Consider the following 21214-nt stretch of genomic DNA (forward strand, 5'->3'; position numbering starts at 1 on the left):
AATGTCAGTTAGTAATCTAAGTAGAGCTGGCTAGGGAATAAAAGATAATTGTCTGTAAGGGATCACTGTTCACATTTTTGCATCATCAGTTAGAAAGTAAGTTGGTTGTTAGCTTGCAGAGTTGCAAATTCTAATCCCAGTTTAAGAACAAAAACCAGCTGGGTAATCTTAGCCTAGTCATTTTCTCTCAGCCCTAGGAAAGGAGCAATGATAAATTACTTCTGAAAAAGCCTGCCAAGAAAATTGCAGGGACCTGTCCATGCTGTGTCTGAGAATCAGACATGACTGAACAGAATGAAAAAAATATATTAACCCATATTAATCCATTACAATTATATTTATTAATACCTTCAACAAAGGATCAAGATACTGAAAAATAACCTAGTTGAAAACAATTCTGATGTGGAATTGGAAAGAAACAATTACTTCCCCTATTTTTTTTCCTGCTTCTAGACTTTAGAATGCACACAGTATTTAGAGAAATGAGTCTTAACTTCTCTTGCTAGATTAAACTAAGTGGGGACTCATCTTTTGACTAAGGTGGGTATTTCTTACAAAAGGGACCATGGACAACATCATTATTAAAGAGCCCTTCCTTGTCAGGAAGAGCTGGCAATAAGCAGAGTCTGGAGGAGGCCTATATTATTTCTCAAGTGTTTTGCACATACCTGAGCAAAAGATAAGGACAGGAACACCAGTACTGATGAGGAAAATGCCAAAACCATCTTTTTTCTCTCTCATCGTAACTCATTCCCTTCTTACTTACACATCACTTTGCACATTCACTCAAATCTAAATAAACACGCATGTATCAATTCAACCATCAGAGAATTTGCCTCCTTCTCTTTTGTGCTCAACTGGCAGCAAACAAAAGCAGCCAAACTGCAGCCAAGAGCCACAATAACCCAGGTATATTTGGTTGTCCTTCTCCAACACTTATTGTTTTCACCAAGGTATCTGGGATGGGGGCAATGGCGCATGTGCGTAGGGGATTTAAAATAGAAGACATTCCATGTACCTAAGAAGCTCTATAACTGTACAAACTGGTATTTTAGAATGAGTCTAGTCATCCACAATTAACTTTTTCAAATTTCTTCCAGGTAGATTTAGAATTATCTCTCTAGTATCTCACTAAAGTGTTATTAAATTTTATGTATTACATATAAATGAAGCCATCACATCACTTATTCTTGCATGTCTCATTCTCATATTTCTTGCAGCAGGAATATGTTCTGTGTGATGCATCATGTTTAGATTTATCATAGTTTCTTTCACACTATGAATAGTAACGAAGTACAACATGAACCTCAAACATCATTTACCTTCAGCAATTGCTCCTAGAACAAGGATGCCTGATTCTTTCACCACCCATTCTGGATGAAAAAGCAATTCTTTTAGAAGGGGCAAAATATGTGGCAGCAGGTCATCACGGAATACATTGGCAAGAACATCAAGGGCAGCAGCTGAACATTTCCCTAAAGAAAAGTAACATATATTTTTGTATGACCTATTAATGTTTTCAAAACCTCCCTCCACTTCATTTTGCAGTATTAGCAAATTTGCTATTTGTTGAAAATTATGAAGAAATTATAACAAAGAATAAAATACGAAGGACTTAAAATCAATCTACTATTCTAAACACTGTATGAGGAAGTATGTTTGTCTATGCTGGCAAAACATTCAGAAGGAGTCTGGTAGCCCATTTTCAAACAACCACATTTTATTAAATGACAAGAAAAAAGTGCATAAACACATGTCTTTTAAATATTGTAGTTGGGAAAAGTGCTCCAGATTTTTTTGTTAAGAGAGTTTAAACCCTTATAACTTTGCAATCAATATTTTGTTTATTTATCGATCAGTTACCGATCTCACTAATATAAATTTGGGCAGTATATAATGCAAGCAACAATTACAACTCTGTAATCCCTTAATTCGGGGAAGAGTCGGGGCATTAAATATAAACAAGATCATGGCACCCAAATCTCATATACAATGCAACCATGTAACATAGTTAACTTCTGAACAATTCTTAATATGATACACAGATATTCATAAGTTTTACATTATTTCAGCTGGAAAAGTGGCATACTTAAATTCCAGTCAGAAATAGTGTCATCATCATCAAGCTCATCTTCCTCGTCTTCCTCTTCTTCAATACCATCTTCTTCATGTTGCTGAGCTACTGTTCGTGAACGGTGAAACCGAGGCCTTATATCTTGTTCACTATCTGGAATTGCTTCATCTTCCTCAACATCTCCCTATTATCAAACCAAAGAGCAAAATATAAAGAGAAAGAGATGTTTCAGCAATACCCTGGCCCTTTCTATGCTATATCAAACTTTTTTTTTTTTTAACTTTTATATGCTCAGTTAAAACACCAAATGTATGTTTAAATTTGTAATGGTTAAGAAGTAGAAAGTAGCAAATAACTTACCAAAATATGTTACTAAAAAACCACTAATAATTATTAATAATACAATTCTACACTTAGTTATAGGCAAAAATTTGGATAACCTGGTCAGATTATATACTTTTGATAATCTCTAAATGAATCAAAATTGGCACAACCTGTACATAGTATATAATTTTGTATTTTGTGTTTGTAAGAAACTGTAACTAAAAAACAAGTATGCAATCAAATTGACAGATATTGGTTTAACTTTTTATCACATAGAAGCTATCTCAGCTTTGGTTCACTTAGAAAATCACAGAATCATGTATTTTGTTCAGAAGTTATTAACTTCTAAGTTCAACAATATCTTTTCAGAAGATATTGTTTTATTGGGTATATATAGGTGCTAATTTCAAAGAAAATGGATATAGCTCTGTACTGAAACATGCATTTTGCTTAATTTTAAAAAATCATGGGTATTGGAGGCAAAGTATAGTTATTCCTACCTTCAGCAGAATGATATCTATTTCTGAATATTTCATACCATTTACAAGGACAGGTATCAACCTACATAAAAAAATAATAATTAAATAATGGAATATCAATTCCTAAAGCTGTATAAGCAGGAATTCACATTCTTTAAAATTTTCAAATACCAATCAAACCTATGCAAATTATTTAAGAGAAAATGCTGAGATAATGTCTGCTCACTTTAATAGTCAAAGATTTTAGCCTGGATTTCTAAAAGACGGGTTTATTTTAAATCAAATTAAAATTAGCATGTTTTAAAATCATGAGCTATCAATTTTAGAATATTTGAAATGTAAAATATTCCACTGGATGCCATTTCAGGATACTAAAATGTTTCTTTGATTATACATATGCATAGATACACATACATACATACATATCACAGTCAAATGGACTATACCTAGTGCGCAATAGCAATCATAGTAATTTAGCTGCATGTTGCAGGCCCTGTATTTGCTTCTAATTAGTTGATAGATGCAATTCAAAGTGCTAGTTTTAATTTATATATCCATGTAAAACTTGGCTATCGGTTGTTTTCAGGATAATTTCTTTCAAGTTAATCTTTCTAATATACTTCTTGTTGCATAAATTATTAATGAATCCACCATTTTAGAAAAGTAGGGTGCAGCAACAGGAGTTTCAGTGATGGCCCCCATCTCTTCCTGGGGCCAGCTATCATATATTCTATCCAATGGTTTTCCAACAACTAATAAAGATGGAATTGTCCTGGAGAGCTTTCAGAGAAAGAAGGAAATGGATACTTTGGCTTTATTGTATTTCCTGTTATGTTTGATTGAGAATTTGTTTATACTGTTAACCACCAGGAATCACACATTTGCTAAATAAATGGTAAAAGAAAATTTGACTCCCTTACAAATAGGTCTTCTTTCCCTGGACAAAAGAAGCAATTACATTCAGTTTATAAAACACAGACATTTTAAAACAAACAAGGGTTAAATGGTCTGCAGTTGTGTTATACAGTATGGAAAAAGCATAAAGTATTTTCATGGAGAAACAGACATTCCCCTGATTGTGCCACATGAAAGTTCTCACTGATATTACTGGCTTTTCCAACTTTCATAAAAACTATTAGCATGCAAAAATATGTGTCAAGTTATTATGTGTCCATGGATAAGTACATAGGTACAATTACCATCTCAATTTAAATGTTCCAAATAATGACTACACAAGATTCATGAAACAATTTTAAGAGTTTTTAAAGACATAATGAGATAAACGTGCACATATATTTCAAATAAGCCAATATAATATTAAGAGGAAAATAAACTTACTTTGTAAGATGCCGATACAATACATCTTTACAAATTGGCTGTTCAGCCAAAGTCAGCCAGAATTCACAAGCTTCCAAAGCCACATTTTCATCTTGGTCCTGAGTTCTTTGCAGCATGTACTACATATTATGGCAAGAAAGTAAAAAGAAACAGAAACTGGGTACATTTGAAAATACAATGTAATTAAAATCCTTTCATATAACATTCTATTATCATAGGGATAATTTGAAAAATGGGTTTTTAATATATGAATAACTATAGATCACAAATATTTTTCTCTATATTCTGGCTGCTTAAAATACAACTCTTTTGCCTTATGCAGATTTGTCTTAGTAGAATAATATTTTGGCATTCACTCTCCAATTCCTCAATATTTAATAAAACTTTTTTTTCAGAATTCTGCCAATTCTCCTAGAAACAGCAATCAGTATTGTTTGTTGTTTTCCTAGACTCCCACATTTTATTATTGAATAAATACCACACGTGCCCTGTACTGTATTGGTAATTTTTAAATATTTAGTATATTAAAAACTGATTTTCTTGACTGCCTGCTATTATTACATTATGAAGTTTGAAAAGTGGAGTGTTTTGTACTGGTTCTCATATAGGTCAGTATTTGTTTCCTCAGCTTTTCACTTTTTAAACTCAAGTAGAATTTGTCCAATTTCCAACTAAGAATAGTTTTTAAAATTTGCAAGAAAAATTGTGTTTTGTCACAAACATTGTTTTTATGCACATTTTATATAAAATTGCAAAGCATGCCCATTTGTTGCAAATAATTTTATTAATATAATGCGGTTTGTACAGTATTTGATGTAATATTTTCTTTACAGTTCTCCAACAGATAGTTTTAATTTTTGACAGTAGAACCTCACTGTACGATCAGATAAACCCACATACTGAAATGTAAATGGATTTTTAGTTGTATTTCAATATAGCAAGTTAGGAATGTTTATCTTAAAACACACAAATTAAATGAATTTTTCATCAACCTTAATATAAAGCAGCCATCTATTTTCAGAATGTTGCCACTAATAATTAAAAACCTAATTGCTGTGGTTACAGAAATGATTGCTGATCACTGCAGGCTATAACTAACTATGGCTTAGCTCACAACAAGGTTTTTCGCTGCAATCTAATATGTTAAAAATAAAGCATGAGACAACGTGCAGGCAGTATTTAAATCTGCGTATTCACAGTAACAACTTGTAATGTTGAAGGGGGATAGGATAGAATAGGCTTCTGTGGGACAAGGCTGAGGAAGAGAAGGGGAGAGGAGAGGCCGATCTTAACTACTCATTAATTTTCAAGCTGTGTCGATTTATCAAGCCCAATCACATAGTTTCGTAATGGAGCACGGGTATTCAGCTAGTTATAAATAAATGTACACATACTCTTCGAGTTACGACCATAATGGAACTATTAGACTTAAGTAGTGACAGTGGTAGATCAGGTTAGTCACCTGACTCACCTGATTTTGCAACATTTTCAGCAATGGTCATTAAGCAAACCAATGATTTGGTATGGACCAGTTTTGCCAAAAACAGGAAGTAAATTCCAGTTTGTAGCAAATCTGCCGTAAAACATGGGCACATAACCACGGGATGCTGCAAATGACTGTGTGTGTGTGTGTGTGTATGTGTGTGTGTGTGGCCATCGTAATTTCAAATCTTGACTTAAGTACCTCCAGCGAAGTCCGTTGTAACTTTGAACAGTCACTAGTTATAAGTAGAGGATTACAACTAGGCATAAGAATTGTTTTTATTGCAACTGATGTAGCATCTAATTGAAATTGATTCCCTATCAGTTTGCATTCCCATTCTGTAGAAAGACTTTGTCTTATTCTTAGATGTTTGAGAAGTACAGGATCATGTTCTGCGTTGAACTTGGAAAGTAGTTTGGGAACAGAATGTAAAAGAGAGAAAGAATTTTCCGAATCTGCCTCAGAAAATGAGTTCAGTAGGGGAACTTATTTAGTAAAACTCATTTGGTATTTAACCAAAAGGGGGGAAATCTTCTTCTTCTTGTATTACTATTCTTATTGTTTATTCTTGGATTCCAGGATGAAATGTTTTGATGCAGAAGCTGTATAAATTTTACTATTTTGGAATCATTTGAAATAATGACATAGGTCTTATCCAATGTTTTATTTTTTTATTTTCTAGAAGGAGATGAGTCACCTTTGCTTTGGAGATAGTTCCTACTCGGTATTTTCATTCTATGTAATTATTGGAAGACACTGAAAATAGAGGATCTGATGTCCTAATAACAATATTCTCTTTTCCTATTTCTTTTTTTGGGGTTCTTTACAGCTTTTGTGTGTGTGTGTGTGTGTGTGTGTGTGTGTGTGTGTGTGTGCATGTGATTTCAGAATTCTGACATGAAAATTCTCTTTTTCCACAAAATACAGCAAATTAGTTTTTTACATGCAGATTTTTTTCAGATATCATACTTAGGGTCCTTCCAAGAGGAAACAATATTTATTAAACTGACAGTATAAACCTGATGCTATATCTTTAACAAGAAACTCATTTTTACACAATACATTTCCTTTTTTCTTCAAATTTGTTTGCCGTTCATCTCGCTGGGAGTGGGGGCAGGATTAAAATGTATTGCTACGGTGTACAAAATTATCTGCAAATATTTGAAATAAATTATATAAATACTGCATTTTGAGCATTTTGAGTATTGATTACGGATTTTAAAGAATATGGCATATATTTATAATGAACTTAAGATGAACTTTAGTTAACAAAATATATTTATTGGACATCTCAAAAAATGTCTGAAGCAGTCAACTTCGTTATACTGGAAGAAAAAAATGATGGACACATCACTTGCTATGGGACTGCTTCACTATCATCTTATTTTGGTTTCTTATTTTTTATTTCCATGTGGTTCTTATTTTTATTTCCATGTGGTTTTGGGAAGAAAAAGATATGAATGTGATTTTGAATGATGTAGTAGAAAGAATCAGTATGAAGAACTATGGATTTACTTATTACAGGTTATAGCAAATAATTCTCTTATGATGGAAAGATAAGGGCAATTTGGATTTACAATATTAGATTAGTAATAGTAATTAGTAATTACTAGTAATTAGATATATTACTGTCTGCTTATGAAATGACTTTGTGATTAACACTATTTGAAAAATGACTGATTTTATATTCTTTTTATATACTTTTGTGCTGTATACTAAAGCAATACACAACAGATACATTCATGTGCTCTTAAGAGAAAATAGACTAATAGGCAAATGTAAGTAGGACATTAAGAAATAATTCTGAATTACAAATTTGGTTTTCAAGCATTTTGATATATTTAATAATGGAAAAGTTGCATCTGCCAAAAATCTCTAATTCAAAGAATGTTATTATCCTAAAACATTTTATAAAATACATGCAAAATGTTACCTCAACAATACTAATCATATGAGGAAGTAAACGGTCCATTCTAACTTCCAGAAGCATTACCAGAGCCCGACAAACATTTTTACGTACTTCAGGCTCCTCATCTCCAGCCAATGCAAACAGATTCTGTTAAAGGGGAATCAAAAAAACAAGAACAGAAGGGTTTAATGGACAGATGGAAGGACGGGCAGGTGGATAGATGGAGAGACAGAGGGAGGGAGGGAGGGAGAGAGAGAGAGACAGAGAGAGAGAAAGAGAAAGAGAGAAAGATAAACGAACTTTGAACTAAAATTCATATTACCAACATGATTCTTTCAGTGGTCTATGTTATTTGGAAAAAAATGATGGACTTAAAAGAGTTTTCTAGACCTCACTGTTGCAGACCAATATTTATTCTTTTAATTCAACAATGCAGACATTTTTATTGCATTATAAACATAATAAAATCTAAACCATGACTAAAGCTTTCTCAGGTTAGATACTTTTAGATGAGACAGAACTGTATTAATTTATATAGGAAGCTTTGTCTCTTCTAATGTTTAACATCATTCAGATCAGCTAATTACAAATAAAAGTGGTTGTTATGTATTGCAGACACATTTATTTACAAGCAAACAGCTATACCAATCAATCCTGCCAGGACAGAGAATAGGAAGTTTAAAACTAGACAAAATGATGTTACCTTTATTACCCTCATCAACCAGACACCAGCATAGCCGGAAGTCAGAGAAATGGATACTATTTAGGCCATTTGTTTGGCTAGACATTAATAAAAAGTCAGAAAAGTTGGGCCCTAGAAATATCTGAAAAACAACTCAATTATTAACTGAAAGAAAATTCTCAATTTTTATAGTTATTGGTTCAGGTTTTTTAAGTAGGTTTTTTTGTAATTGTTGCCACACTTTATCAAGGAAAAAAAAAGAAATATTATTGTCCACTTGCCTTCAATCCAAATGGGACTATTTTGAAGCAATGGAAAATGGCATTCAGAAAAAGAGAAATTCATCATAAATATCCGCAAGAGGTACAAATATGATTCAAATATGAATCACCCACCTCAATAAATCCATCAATGTGCAGCATAAGGGCTTGAGTTCTACTGATGATAAACTGATTGACACAAGCAACCGCATGAGACCTATAAACATAATGTTAAAAAAAATTATACATTACTGTAAAAAGTTGAAGAAATAAATTTACCATTACTTAGAATTAAACTCAACATCAATCTCTTTGCAAAGGGAAAAATAATTTGCTATTTAATATTATGAATAAAGCATGTGCGTATATTGCATATCTGGAAGTTTCAGAAATGTCAAAAACAGTCTTATTAGTTATATAGGTAGTTTTCACTTAACGGTCATTTGTTCAGTGGCCAAATTTACGGTAACACTGAATGAGGGAGTTACAACCAGTCCCTGAAGTTACAACCATTGCAGCAACCTGTGGCCATGTGATCAAAATTTGGGCACTTGGTAGCCTGCCCACACTTAGGTCCCCTTAAACTTCCCCACCCCACTATCTTCTTGCTCTATCTAGGCTCTTTCGGTACCCTGCACTTCATGGCCCCTGCCACCCTAGCCGATCTTCGCAGTCTTCTTGCTCCTATTGCTGACAAGCATGCCTAGCCTGGCCCTTCATAAAGCAGCTGCTGCCTCACAAAGGGCCAGGGCAAGCATGCCTTGTCAGCAGAGGCATTGGGCTGTGGCTGCAGCTCTGCACTACTTTGCTGGGACAGGCTGGGGCTTCCTAAAGTAGCTGCACAAACCATGCTATTGGGCTGGGCCGAGGCAGCTGAGGCTTCCAGGGATGGCTGCGGCTTTGTACTGTGGCTCAGGAGTTTTTTGCAGCCCCAGAACTGCAGAGAGCCAAGAAGCCTGAGTTGCAGAGTGGCAAACATAACCACAGCCATTAAATTCTGGTGCTGTTTGCTGCCCTGTAAGGCAAGGTGCAGGGCAGCCAAAAATGCATAGATGGGGGAAATAGGCAGTTAAGGCGAGTGGAAGGCGAGGCAATCCTTATCTTGGAAAAAACTGAAGCTCAGGCCTTGGGAGGGACTAAGCGTGGAAAAGCTTGGATTCTGGTTTGTCCTTGGGTAATGACCAATGGAATTCAACTAACAACAGCAATGAAAATTCCTGGAATTGTGGTTGCTAAGTGAAGCAACCATCATGTCATACTTCTTTGCATCTTATTTCTGTATTAAACTTATATGCTTAACGATGGAAATACCAAGCCTAATTACTGTTGTAATTCAAGGACTACTTGTAGTAGCATAGCCATACTGTTATTAGGAGAGCACCTCTATGATATTAGACTTACTTAGTAGAACAAACTCTGGTTGGATACCTTCCCTTTTATCAAGTATTTATTGATCTCTAAGGGCTAGTAAAATGGTAAGTGCTGTCATCTAAAGTTCAAGATATTACTGACTGATAATATCCAGAATGCAAAATTTAGTCACCTTTCAGGTAAACAGTTCAATATCACATGTCACAAGAATAACTTGTGACACACGAACTGTCTTAAACACAATAAGGAAATGACTTTTCCAGTTCAGAAAAAAATATCTACAGTTAAGTCAATAGAAAGGGACTTTTTCACAATGTGTCAAGATCTGAAAAGTAAAAGCAAAGAATTATATTCAAGGCCACAAACCTAGATTAAAGTAAGTCAGATTATGCAAAGAAAATAACTCTGCTAGGAAAAATATATAGGTTATTACTAGGTTTCTGAGTGCAATTCAAAGTGCTGATTACCATCTAAAAAGCTCTGCACGACACAGGGCATGGATATTTCAAGATCACCTGTCTCCAATTGTCTCTGCCCATTTGGTAAGATCCAACAGGGTAGGCATTAAGGTCCCATCTATTTTAAAAATGTCATCTACACATGAGGATGCTTTTTCTGTTGTGGAGACTGCCCTCTAGAATACCTTTCCTCCAAGGTCTATGTAGCCTTGTGCCGGTCTGCCTTCAAAAGAGCCTTGAAGACCCTGCTTATTCCATAGGTCTTTCAGCCTACTACTTGGTTTGCTTGGCCTAGCCATTTCTATTTGTGCTTTAATTGATTCCTATTATTTTTTCAACCTTTGTAAACAACCCAGAGTTGTGTGTAAATGGATGATTGCAGAAACGAAAATAAATTTCAACAGTACTCTCATGTTAGCTATCTTTAAAATGCTTCCCTGAAAGCTTTTCAAAGAATTGACTAGAAAACTTTATTTCTTACCTTATTTTTGGACTGCTATGTTTGAAGAATTGTAGAAACTTAGGGATCATGATATTAAGGGGACGATCTAAAGCATCACTGTCTAAGATTTCAGCTGAATCTTCACAGATCTTCTGAAGAGCTCCAAATGCACCCTACAAGATATTTTTTTTCTTTTTTGATATTTATATAATCAGACTCATCATCACTTTCAAATTTTACCTCCTTTTCTCACTGCATGCTGAATTCCAAATACAGCTGACATCTTATTTACTTAAAAGATCTCTATGGCTACCCCTCTTAGAACAGAATTCTAAACAGGTCAAAACAACAATAAAAGAAACAATAAAAACCAAAAGAAACAATAAAACTATAAAAAGTATAAAATCAAAAGAAAAAGGCACTTAGCCATCTCACTTGGATGCCTCCAACAAAATCATCCACAGGCTCCCATTCTACCTGATCCCAATCCCTGGGGGAAGAACAAACCCTCTTCAGACTTCCAAAAGACTAAAAGGGTGAGGATTGCCAGATCCCCAGCAGAAGAATGATCCACAGAACAGGGAAAAGACAGAAAGACATGCTAAGTCCTATTAGATGGTGACATTTAAGTGAAGGACCTGAAGGACACCCACCCTATCAGACAGAGTGAGGCCAGCACACACTCTCAGGGAAGAGCAGTCTTGCAAATAACCTGGCCTCATATCATGTAGGGCAGGGATCCCCAACCCCTGGTCTGCAGCCCACTACCAGGACTTGAGCCTTTTGGAACTGTGCACGCACATACTTGCCCATCCATTGCATAAAACCATCCCATGTCGTCCCCCCACCGCCCCAAAAGCTGGTCCGCAAAACCGGAAAAGATTGGGTAACTCTGATATAGTCTTTTAAAGTGACAAGCAGCTCCTGGAAAAAATTGGGAACTAGTGAAGCTCGTGTTATGTTGACAGTGTGTATGACTGTGTATGTCATCATATGGTGAACAAATCTAACTTTACAAATGTACATTTGTACAAATGTACAAATGTAACTTTCAAGTGATCTTCAAGGACAGAATATGTTGCATTTACCGAACAATTTATAAAAAAGTACTTGATCAGAAAGATCAAACAAGACAATTTTAACGTAAAGGAAGAATAGATAAATAGGAATGAAGTAGAAATGAAGTTTCCAATCCAGTTTCTAGCCGAGTAAGTTTATTTTTACAACAATATGCTTTCTTTAGTTAATCACTAAGATCTCCCCTATTTGCAGAAAACGTATGTATGTATATAGTACTGTTACTTTTATGGAGATTTTTAGGACTTTGGGGAGCTTTTTTTCTTCTTGTTTTGAAGCCTCTCTGGTATTGGAACATGGTGCTAGGCCCTAATCTAGCTGGGCTCTTCTTGCGAATGCAACTTATTTCTTTTCTTTTCTTTTTTTTTTAAAAAAATTGTAATTTTATTATAACACATATATGACATTTACACAACATACAACATATAGATATCTTATCATTTTAAAGCATTGTTTCATCGTGGTCTTCCATCTGTTATTTTGTTTTTCTTCCCCTATGTCTTCATTTCTTACTTCTTCTTTTTCCCATTATAGAAAAAAAAAGCAACTTATTTCTTTCAATAAGTATTGTTAGAAAGTTAACCAAAAAGTCAAAAATAGCTTAATAATATATGGAACACTATGACCATTTGGGGAGAAGCTGCCTATGATTTAATTCCTATCATACATTTCCATTAACAGGTGGAAAAAAGAGTATACCTCTTATTTTCAAAGAAGAGTAGCACTGTTGCTAGAGAAAAAAAAATAGAAATGAAAATCTTCCCATATCTGCTCTAAAAGATCACTGAGAGCCAGGTTGATTTAGTTGATAAGGCACCAGGCTAGAAACTGGGAAACAGTGAGTTCTAGTTCTGCCTCTGGCATGAAAGCTGGCTGGGTGACTTTGATACAGTCACTCTTTCTCAGCTCAACCCACCTCACAGTTACAGATAGAAAAAAAATAAAAGTAGTAAAAGTAATAATTACCACACTGTTGACTGATTCCAAATAAAAAGACATATTTAATTAGAAAAAGCAAACTCTCACCTCACAAGTATTGTAGTCTTCAGAATCAAGCAGGCTACAAAGCTTTGGTAAAAGTTCAGGCCAGTTCTGCAATTCTCCTTTTGAGGCAATGGTTGTAATCAAAATACCTTGAATTTGTTTGAAGAAATTTTAAAAAGTTATTGATAATAAGTTGCTTTAATGTAACAATATTATTATTATTATTATTATTATTATTATTATTATTATTATTATTTAAATAAATTTATATACCGCCCTACTCCCGAAGGACTCAGGGCGGTGAACAGCCAAAAGATAAAATACACATAGTATAAACGTTAAAAAAATATAAAAAATTAATACATAAATCAGAATGGCCAACAGAAAATATTTAAAAACTTATCTCTTTAAGTGACTACATAAAACATGTCTGTGTTTGTAAAGATGTATATACACATATACATTTTAGACATAAATATGGACTGATATTCAAGCTGAGTAGAAAGCTAATCTGCAAAAAAATGTCCTTGTACTGTTCTCTGATTTCTTGAAGCCATAAAACATTACCTTAACAGTAGACAAGTCGATGACATATGCAATTCTACTTACAGGGGTGTCAAGCTCAAGGCCTGGGGGTCAGATCCGGCCCACGAGGCTGTCCTGGAAACAGCAAAGGACTGACCCATGGGGCCTCTGCCAGTAAAAACGGAGCTCACTGTTTTCTGTTTTCACTGGCAGAGAGTTGCAGGAAGTTGTCGCAGGTGAAAACAAAGCTCAGGAGCCCATCTTTGCTGGCAAAGCCCTTGGGCCACAGGCGCCCCTGACATGAGTGATGTCGAGCTAGCCATGCCCCCCTGGCCCCACACAAGGTCAAACACAACCCTGATGTGACCCTCAATGAAATCGAGTTTGATACCCCTGGGTTAGAATATACTTAAGGAAGCAATATTGGGAATGGGAAAATCTGCTCAATGACTGAAGCTAACAACCAAAGGCAGTTCTTTGGTGATCAACTTTCACCCTTCAAATATATCTCCAATTCTACTATTGCTAATAGAGCTGATTTAATACAACAACATCTGAATGGTCAACAGCTGCCTTTCTCATCTACTGATAAGCAGAGGTATTCAAAGTCTATATTCTGGAGGTAGAAACCATTATGGCAATGAAATAAGCATTTAAAGTAATTTCTGTTCGTGCAACAGGGATTTTCTTGTTGTTATTCCCACATGCTTATCCAAATTTGCTCCAAAATACCTCTCACTTTCCCCAAAGATTTGGGAATTTGTAGAATGTTTAGGAGGATCTGCTGACACAAATACACAGGAATACTGTTGCTCATTTAGGACAAGAATGGAGAACATATGGTTTTCATGTATTGCAAACTAAAACTTCCTTATTATAAATGAGACTGGAAGACACCAAGTTGAAATATTATAAAGGAAAAAAATAAGGATTTTGCATGAAAACCATAGCATAAATCCCAAGGTAGCAACATTAAAGCTAATCTTTGGATCTATGTTTGTAACAAGTCCTTTCCTATGTTTTCATATATTTCTTTCAAGGTTCTTCTATGTTCAAATCATATTCCCTGAAACAGAACAGTGATCCTGTATTAAATAAAAGCAACTTTTTATACTGAAGATATTTTAAGATTAAAAATATTCTTTCTGATAATATGCATGAGGAATTTGTATTTTCATGTTATCTTACATCTAAAGGAGCTAAAATAATTGTCTACATTTTTTATCATGAAACAAATAAAAAGCAGAAGATTTGGAATACATTTGTTGGAAATAAATATCAAATAAATAATGATTATAATAGTATAATAGCCATCTAACATACCTATATCTGAATCAATCTATTATCCACACAATTATTTTTGAACAAAAGAAAAAGACCCAGTCCTTTAGAACACATTTAAAAACTGTTTGTTACCATTTGTATTTTAACATTTGTTTGTTTAGCATAAAGAAACAGAATATAAATAAATATTCATGACTCACCTACAGTGGCTCTGATTAGTGGAGAGGAATCACCAATATTGTTTAAGCACTCACTTTTAATGAAGTCAGTTACTCCATTAGGAAAGTTGTGAAAGTGAGCTTTGACATTATTCTTCAAAATAAGACCACTTAGTGATCTTGTTGGTTCATCTGTAATAAGTTTTAAAGAAAAGTCATTTAGGCTACAGTATATATTCCATATACCTACTTAGGAGCAAGCACAATTGAAATCGTGAAATGCTTGATTTCATGAAGTGCAAGCACACACAAATATGCACTATTTAATATTACAATATAATATTAAATTGTATGACTCCATAGATATATTAAAGTTTGCCAGTATTTCCCAAGATTATGTCTATGGAGATTCTCAGTTATCCAGGTCATGGTTGTCCCAAAGGTGCTTTTTCAAGTGGCAACTGGACTTTCTGGTTTTTCTTTGAAAACATTTCGTTTCTCATCCAAGAAGCTTGGATGAGAAGCGAAACGTCTTCAAAGAAAAACCAGAAAGTCCACTTGCCTCTTGAAAAAGCACCTTTGGGATTCCTAAGATTATGTTAATAGAGGAACCTGATAGGAAAATCTATGACCTGTGAGATTATTATACCAAAAATAGCAAGTTAGAAAATTTATTTTTATAAAATAGAACAAAATAGGTATTCTGTGACAGCATATATACTACCAAGCATATACATCCAGTTTCTGTGGCAGTTTTCACAAAAGAATGGATATACTTTTACTACAGTATCTCCTGAAAAACAATGCTCTATTTAGAATTTGAGACATAGATAACATTTCAAGCTTGAAATGGATTGTTCCACTCGTCAGGATTGTTCAAAATTATATTCCAACCATTTGAAGCTCCAAATGTTTCCAGAATGGTTGCAATAGAATCAGTACTTCCAGTAAAGTCAAGAGCTATTTTAAGCTCCAATTCAAAATCAAGACATTATGCATACTTCAATTTCAATTTACCAGATCTTGATGGACTATCTTCAAATGGAATGGATTATTTTTTCACTATTTAATTCATTTTTATTTTTTATTACTGTATCATTATACAAATTATTTCATAGATTCATTACACAAATTATGTAAAATGACACAAATGACATTTTTATGATGGCATTATCAAATGATATGAATTGTAGCACTTAGGTTCAATGTTATTTTATTGTATAACAGGAACAATATGGTTTTGGATTACATCCAGGGTTTTAGAACACCTGGTAATGGAGATATTTTAGCACAATTTTAACAATTATTAGAATTCAGGATGGTACTGTCCAATACATGTATTATATTATTCAAAACAGATTTATTTGAAAATAAATTCCATTTATTTCTAAGCAATTGTTCTTGTTCACAGAATAAAGAAAAATATTTTAGTGGAATCTAGTATGGTGAACTGAACAATCAATGAAGACTTGGTGAATAAAGTACTTAGAGACCTTTGAAATTCTGGCCTAATTTGTCTAGTTATGTAATTACTGGGTAAAATTAACATAAAACTCACCTTCAGTTTTTAGCTTTGTGAGAACAAATATCAGGTAGTTGTTGAAGTCTGGATACTGATTGAGTTGTTCCAGTTTCTAAAGTTTTGTTAAAGGTATTTCATGTAAGATATGAAACACTGCAAAATTGTATTAAATATGAGTGAAACTAATTTAAATTGTTGTTTTTTTTCAAAACACCACTACTGGAAATTCAACAATCTAATTACCAAATTTAATCAGGACCAGAACTACCTATAGAAAGCTAATTCAAAATAGATCTCATATATTCTTACTTGCTAATGACTGGTATTTTTTATCCCAAAACTATTAGTAACACTAGAAATGGCAAAGTTCCAAACAGAATGCAAAAATGATTCTGCGTCTTCTTTTTCCTATGAAGAATTGATTAATAATAGCAATAGCACTTATATACTGTTCCATAGTTCTTTACAGTACTCTCTGAGCAGTTTACAAATGTCAGCATATTATCCCCAACAATTTGGGTCCTCATTTTACCGATCTGGGAAGGATGGAAGGCTGAGTCAACCTAAAGCCAGTCAGGATCGAACTTCAGGTTGTAGGCAGAGTTAGCCTGTAATACTACATTGTAACGCACTTTGCCTTCAGGAATTCAACATAATATATGTAACTCTTTCTCCCCCTGTGCAATAATAATCCTCTGAATAGATTAGGTTGAGAGTGTGTGACTAATCCAAAAACATGCAATACAGCTTTCATGGGTCAGACTTAAGACTAGAACCAGGGTCTCCCCACTGACAATCCTATGCCTTAACATTACAGCACAGCAGCTGTTTAGTATAGCACTGTTCTCTATTGGATGCACATAAAATTCTTCTCAATTACTTCTCCTATTTAAGATTCATTCAAGCAGAATGAATTTAATATAAATAATATCAATCTATCTCCTGTAATACATTATTTTCAAATGTTAGTAGTAAAGTGTAACAAACTGATTCTTAATTGCCTCCTGGTACAGACACTCTGTACCAGGAGGAACTCTGTAAATGTTAATAAAGTTTACATTTTGTTTACATTCCATGATGTTCATATACTGAATTATCATATAACTCTATGCTGCAATCTACTTATATTATCATAGCTGTATTCAGCAAGGCTAAGTAAATATCTAAAATTACTATCTGAAATTCAAAAATAAAGCAAGCTAGTCTTTTACATAAAGTCTAACTTGATAAAATGCTGTGCTAACTTAAATGCTGTGATTCTATACAGCCTTACAAAGGTGAGAATTCAAATGAAGTTACTTTGGAGCAGACATCAATGTGTGTATTTATAACATACATATAGATTACAGTATTTTCTGAACCATGACACCAGAAAGAAAAAGGCATTGCAACTTTCTCTTATACAATAGCATATCAAACATCTCTTTAAAAACATAGATTGGGTTTAAATACTGAACTAGCTTGGTTGTATTCAACTACAAATAACTGATATATATCTATTGGATTACAAAATATAATAGACAAGATTCCATTAATATGCTAAACCCAAACCAAGCAAATCACACTATGACTTATAATAGTTGTATAAATCCAGCATGTGGATAAAAAACAGGTAGAGCATGTCTTCTATGACAGTAAACTGCAGACAATAAAGTGTAATTTTTCAATTGATAAGCAATTCAAAATACAGAAATAAGCTGCTCTAAATCAAAGGAGAAAAGCAGTCTAGCAAATAGGTTGGATTCAAGACAAGTCTACTATAAAATATTTGAGGTCTGGGTTTTAGTAACAAAGTATCCTGACAAAAGATTGCTTGAGAGCATGGTCTGCTATATGGCCTACCAGGCCCTCGCTATGTTAAATAATCAAGGGGTAGAATATGCTTTGTCAACATATCTGACAGTCATAGTTTTTTTTTTAAACGGGGCATATGACATGTAACACATTCCAAGCTATTTCTAGAATACAGATATAGTCCTGAACTTAAAGACTGTAATGAAACCCAGAATTACTGTCATTAAGTTATGGTTTTTAAGTTGAGGCACCCACGCAACTGACCCAATTTTTATGACCTTTTTTGAAGCAATCCTTAAGCAAACCTGTGGTCGTTATGCAAACACTGCAGTCCTTCAATGAATAAATGCATTGTTATGGGCATGTGACAACAGGCTCCATTTCCCCTCTCCATTCTCTGCTTCCTATTCATTCACCTTTTTTATTAACTATATTGATGTATTTTCTTTATTTTCTTTTTATTTATTATTCTATTAATTTATTTTCACTTTCTTTAAATTTCTTTTTTATTACTTTGTGTTTTTATTGTTGTTAGCCACCTAGAGTAGTCTTAAGGTGACATAGGTGGCAATTTAATATTATAATAATAAAATATCCATTTAAACAAAATTTAGCTATGTAGGTAATTTTCTTCTTACAACCACAATTGGAACCAGAATTTCCACTGTTAGGCAAGATGGTTTTAAGTGAGTCACGTCCGATTTTTCAAATTTTTGCTATAGTTATTAAGCAAATCACTGTAGTTATTAAGTGAAACATTCAGTTGTTAAATGATTCTTGTTTCCCCCATTGTATTTGCTTGTCTGAAGCCAGGTGGGAAGGTTACAATGATCTAATGATCTCATGATGAAGCGGTATGTACGTCTAAGTCTAATTGCTATCCTGGGATAGTGCAACTGTCATAAGCATCATTATCATAAGCAAAATTTGTTGCCAAGCATCCAAATTTTGATCACATGACCATGCGGATGATGCAATGGTCATAAATGTGAAAACTGTTTTTTTTAATGCCATTGTAACTTTGAATGGTCACCAAACAAATGGTTTTAAGTTGAGCACTACTTATATAAAACTCAGTAAATATAAAACTGCTAAGAAAGATTCTTTTTCAAGATATATGCTGGGATGATTAAATTAAAAAGTAAAAAACAGTACTTTACCCAACAGTAAAATCAACTATCTATATTGTACTTTACATAAAGTAAGAGAAATTTAGGAAACTTAAAAAAATGTATGGTCATGCACCGCATTCAAAAGAAATGACACAGGAGTGCAAATAAATTGCTTTTCTTTAGATCTTTAAAGCAGCCATGTCTTTGGCAAAGTTGTTTTAACAGTTCTTCCAGCTTTCCTCATATGGTTATGCAGGCACAAGCATTTTAATAAGCATACTGTAAAGCATCTCTTCTGAATCTTTGCAAAATCCTATTAATTTTGTATTCCCATCAACAGCCTAAGGAATACATGCTAGAAAAAGAAAAATGGTAAATAAGTCATACCATATGATATGGGAGAATGACTAGATGGTATTTTTATATTTTGTATTTTCCTATGTATTCACAATCTCATATTTACACTTAAATTTCATTTTAAACTACTTCTTTAGGATGTGAGATTATTCAAATGGAATTTCATTTAGCAGGAGTAAAAACTAAAAATTCAAAGATGCCCTAATTAGCATTTAAATCTTTTTTTTTAATTAAACTACCTGGCTTTAAAAAATGCACACACAAACAAATGCACAGTATAATTACTGATACAGAAGAGGCATTTACATCTAGTTTGTACCAAAATCTACCTCACGGAGCAGCAAAAACAATTTAGAACCTAAAATTCTACATACACAAGCACATTCATTATAGCACTCACCAACGTGTAAAAACTACAAGTCTGAAACAAATAACAGCAAGCTTTTTTGATGTGAATACTTTCAGCATTTACCAAAAGCTAGGCAGAGTTTACAACTATTTTCTATATACAGAAACTTAACACTTCACTCACTTCTCTATTGCCTTCAGACTCAATGCACCAAAAGAAAACAATTTAAAAAGCCTAAAAATTCGTTTATTATTTTCCTTATCCTGAATATGATCCAGTATGAAATTGAAGGGCCAACCATAAGAACCTCACAGATGGCCAAGAATGATATACGTTAAAACGTCTCAAAAGAAAGAGATAGCTAAGGGTACAAAAGACTTATTCTGCCGGGTTTCTAAACGATCGACAAGGATCATTCGAGAGAAAAGGAGCCAGTTGGGATTTTCCGAAAGGAATTCAATGGCACAGATGGCCGGATCTACCGCTCCACTAAGGCCAGCCCGAGACACAGGCCCAGGGATAATAATGGTCGAGAGCGAGCCTGGGAAAGCGACCGACACCGGAGCTGCTAAAGGCGGGCCAAGCCTTGGAAAGGAAAACGGGGTTTGGCGCCAGACTCGCAACAGGTGCCGGGCCTGGGCGCAGGGAGGGGGAGGCAGAGCGAAGGCTTTACCACCGCCGCCGCCGCCTACAGGCTTCCTTCGCGATTCAAAGCCCGCGCCAGGCCAGGCGGAGGCTGGGCCTGGATTACCGCTACGGTCGGTCGCCTTAGCGGAGGCCCAGAGGCGTTATCCTCTCCAGGGCTTTAACCCTCCTCTCCCTCACCCCGAAACGACAAAGCGGAGCGGACCGCTTTGCCGTCTTAAGCTCTTCCTTCCCCGCCTCCTGCGGGGTCGGAGTCATGCGGCAAACCGACCCAGGCGCTGGGCCTCGCTCTCTCTCCGGTGCCGGCCGCCCGCCCGCTCATTCGCCCTGCCCGGCTCTCTTGTGCAGGATACTTGTTGCACGGCTCTCTGCGTTGTAGTGTCCGGGGACTGCGATTCTTTGAGCAGCTGCAGAATCTGCTGAAGCCCCTGCTCGTCGGGTTTCCACTCGTACTCCATCTTGGCGCTCTGCAAAGACAACAGGAGGCAGGAGCCGCCGTTAGCGGCAGTCGCGGCGGGTGACGCTAGGCCCAAGCTAGAAGGGAAGCGCGGCGCCCGGTCCTTCCGGTCCTCTTCGTTACCCACGCC

General features: G+C 34.9%; 1 protein-coding gene across 2 annotated transcripts in view; it reads right to left on the reverse strand.

Annotated features, from left to right (window-relative positions):
• Positions 1 to 21214, reverse strand: part of TNPO1 (transportin 1) — a 42695-nt gene that overhangs the window by 21016 nt on the left and 465 nt on the right. For both annotated transcript variants that reach the window (XR_015732107.1, XM_034441164.2), the window contains exons 2-12: positions 20981 to 21094; positions 16407 to 16482; positions 14891 to 15040; positions 12924 to 13030; positions 10860 to 10993; positions 8685 to 8766; positions 7632 to 7754; positions 4216 to 4334; positions 2899 to 2959; positions 2090 to 2258; positions 1323 to 1475 (exon numbers count right to left, since the gene is read on the reverse strand). Coding sequence is in view for 1 of the 2 variants with exons in the window: in XM_034441164.2 (XP_034297055.1) it covers positions 1323 to 1475; positions 2090 to 2258; positions 2899 to 2959; positions 4216 to 4334; positions 7632 to 7754; positions 8685 to 8766; positions 10860 to 10993; positions 12924 to 13030; positions 14891 to 15040; positions 16407 to 16482; positions 20981 to 21085 (1279 nt within the window). In the remaining variant the exon portion in view is untranslated. The remainder of the gene's footprint in view (positions 1 to 1322; positions 1476 to 2089; positions 2259 to 2898; positions 2960 to 4215; positions 4335 to 7631; positions 7755 to 8684; positions 8767 to 10859; positions 10994 to 12923; positions 13031 to 14890; positions 15041 to 16406; positions 16483 to 20980; positions 21095 to 21214) is intronic.

The sequence above is a fragment of the Pantherophis guttatus genome, chromosome 2 (genome assembly GCF_059756535.1).
Source record: "Pantherophis guttatus breed Tessera chromosome 2, ASM5975653v1, whole genome shotgun sequence".
Classification (NCBI taxonomy): Eukaryota; Metazoa; Chordata; class Lepidosauria; order Squamata; family Colubridae; genus Pantherophis; species Pantherophis guttatus.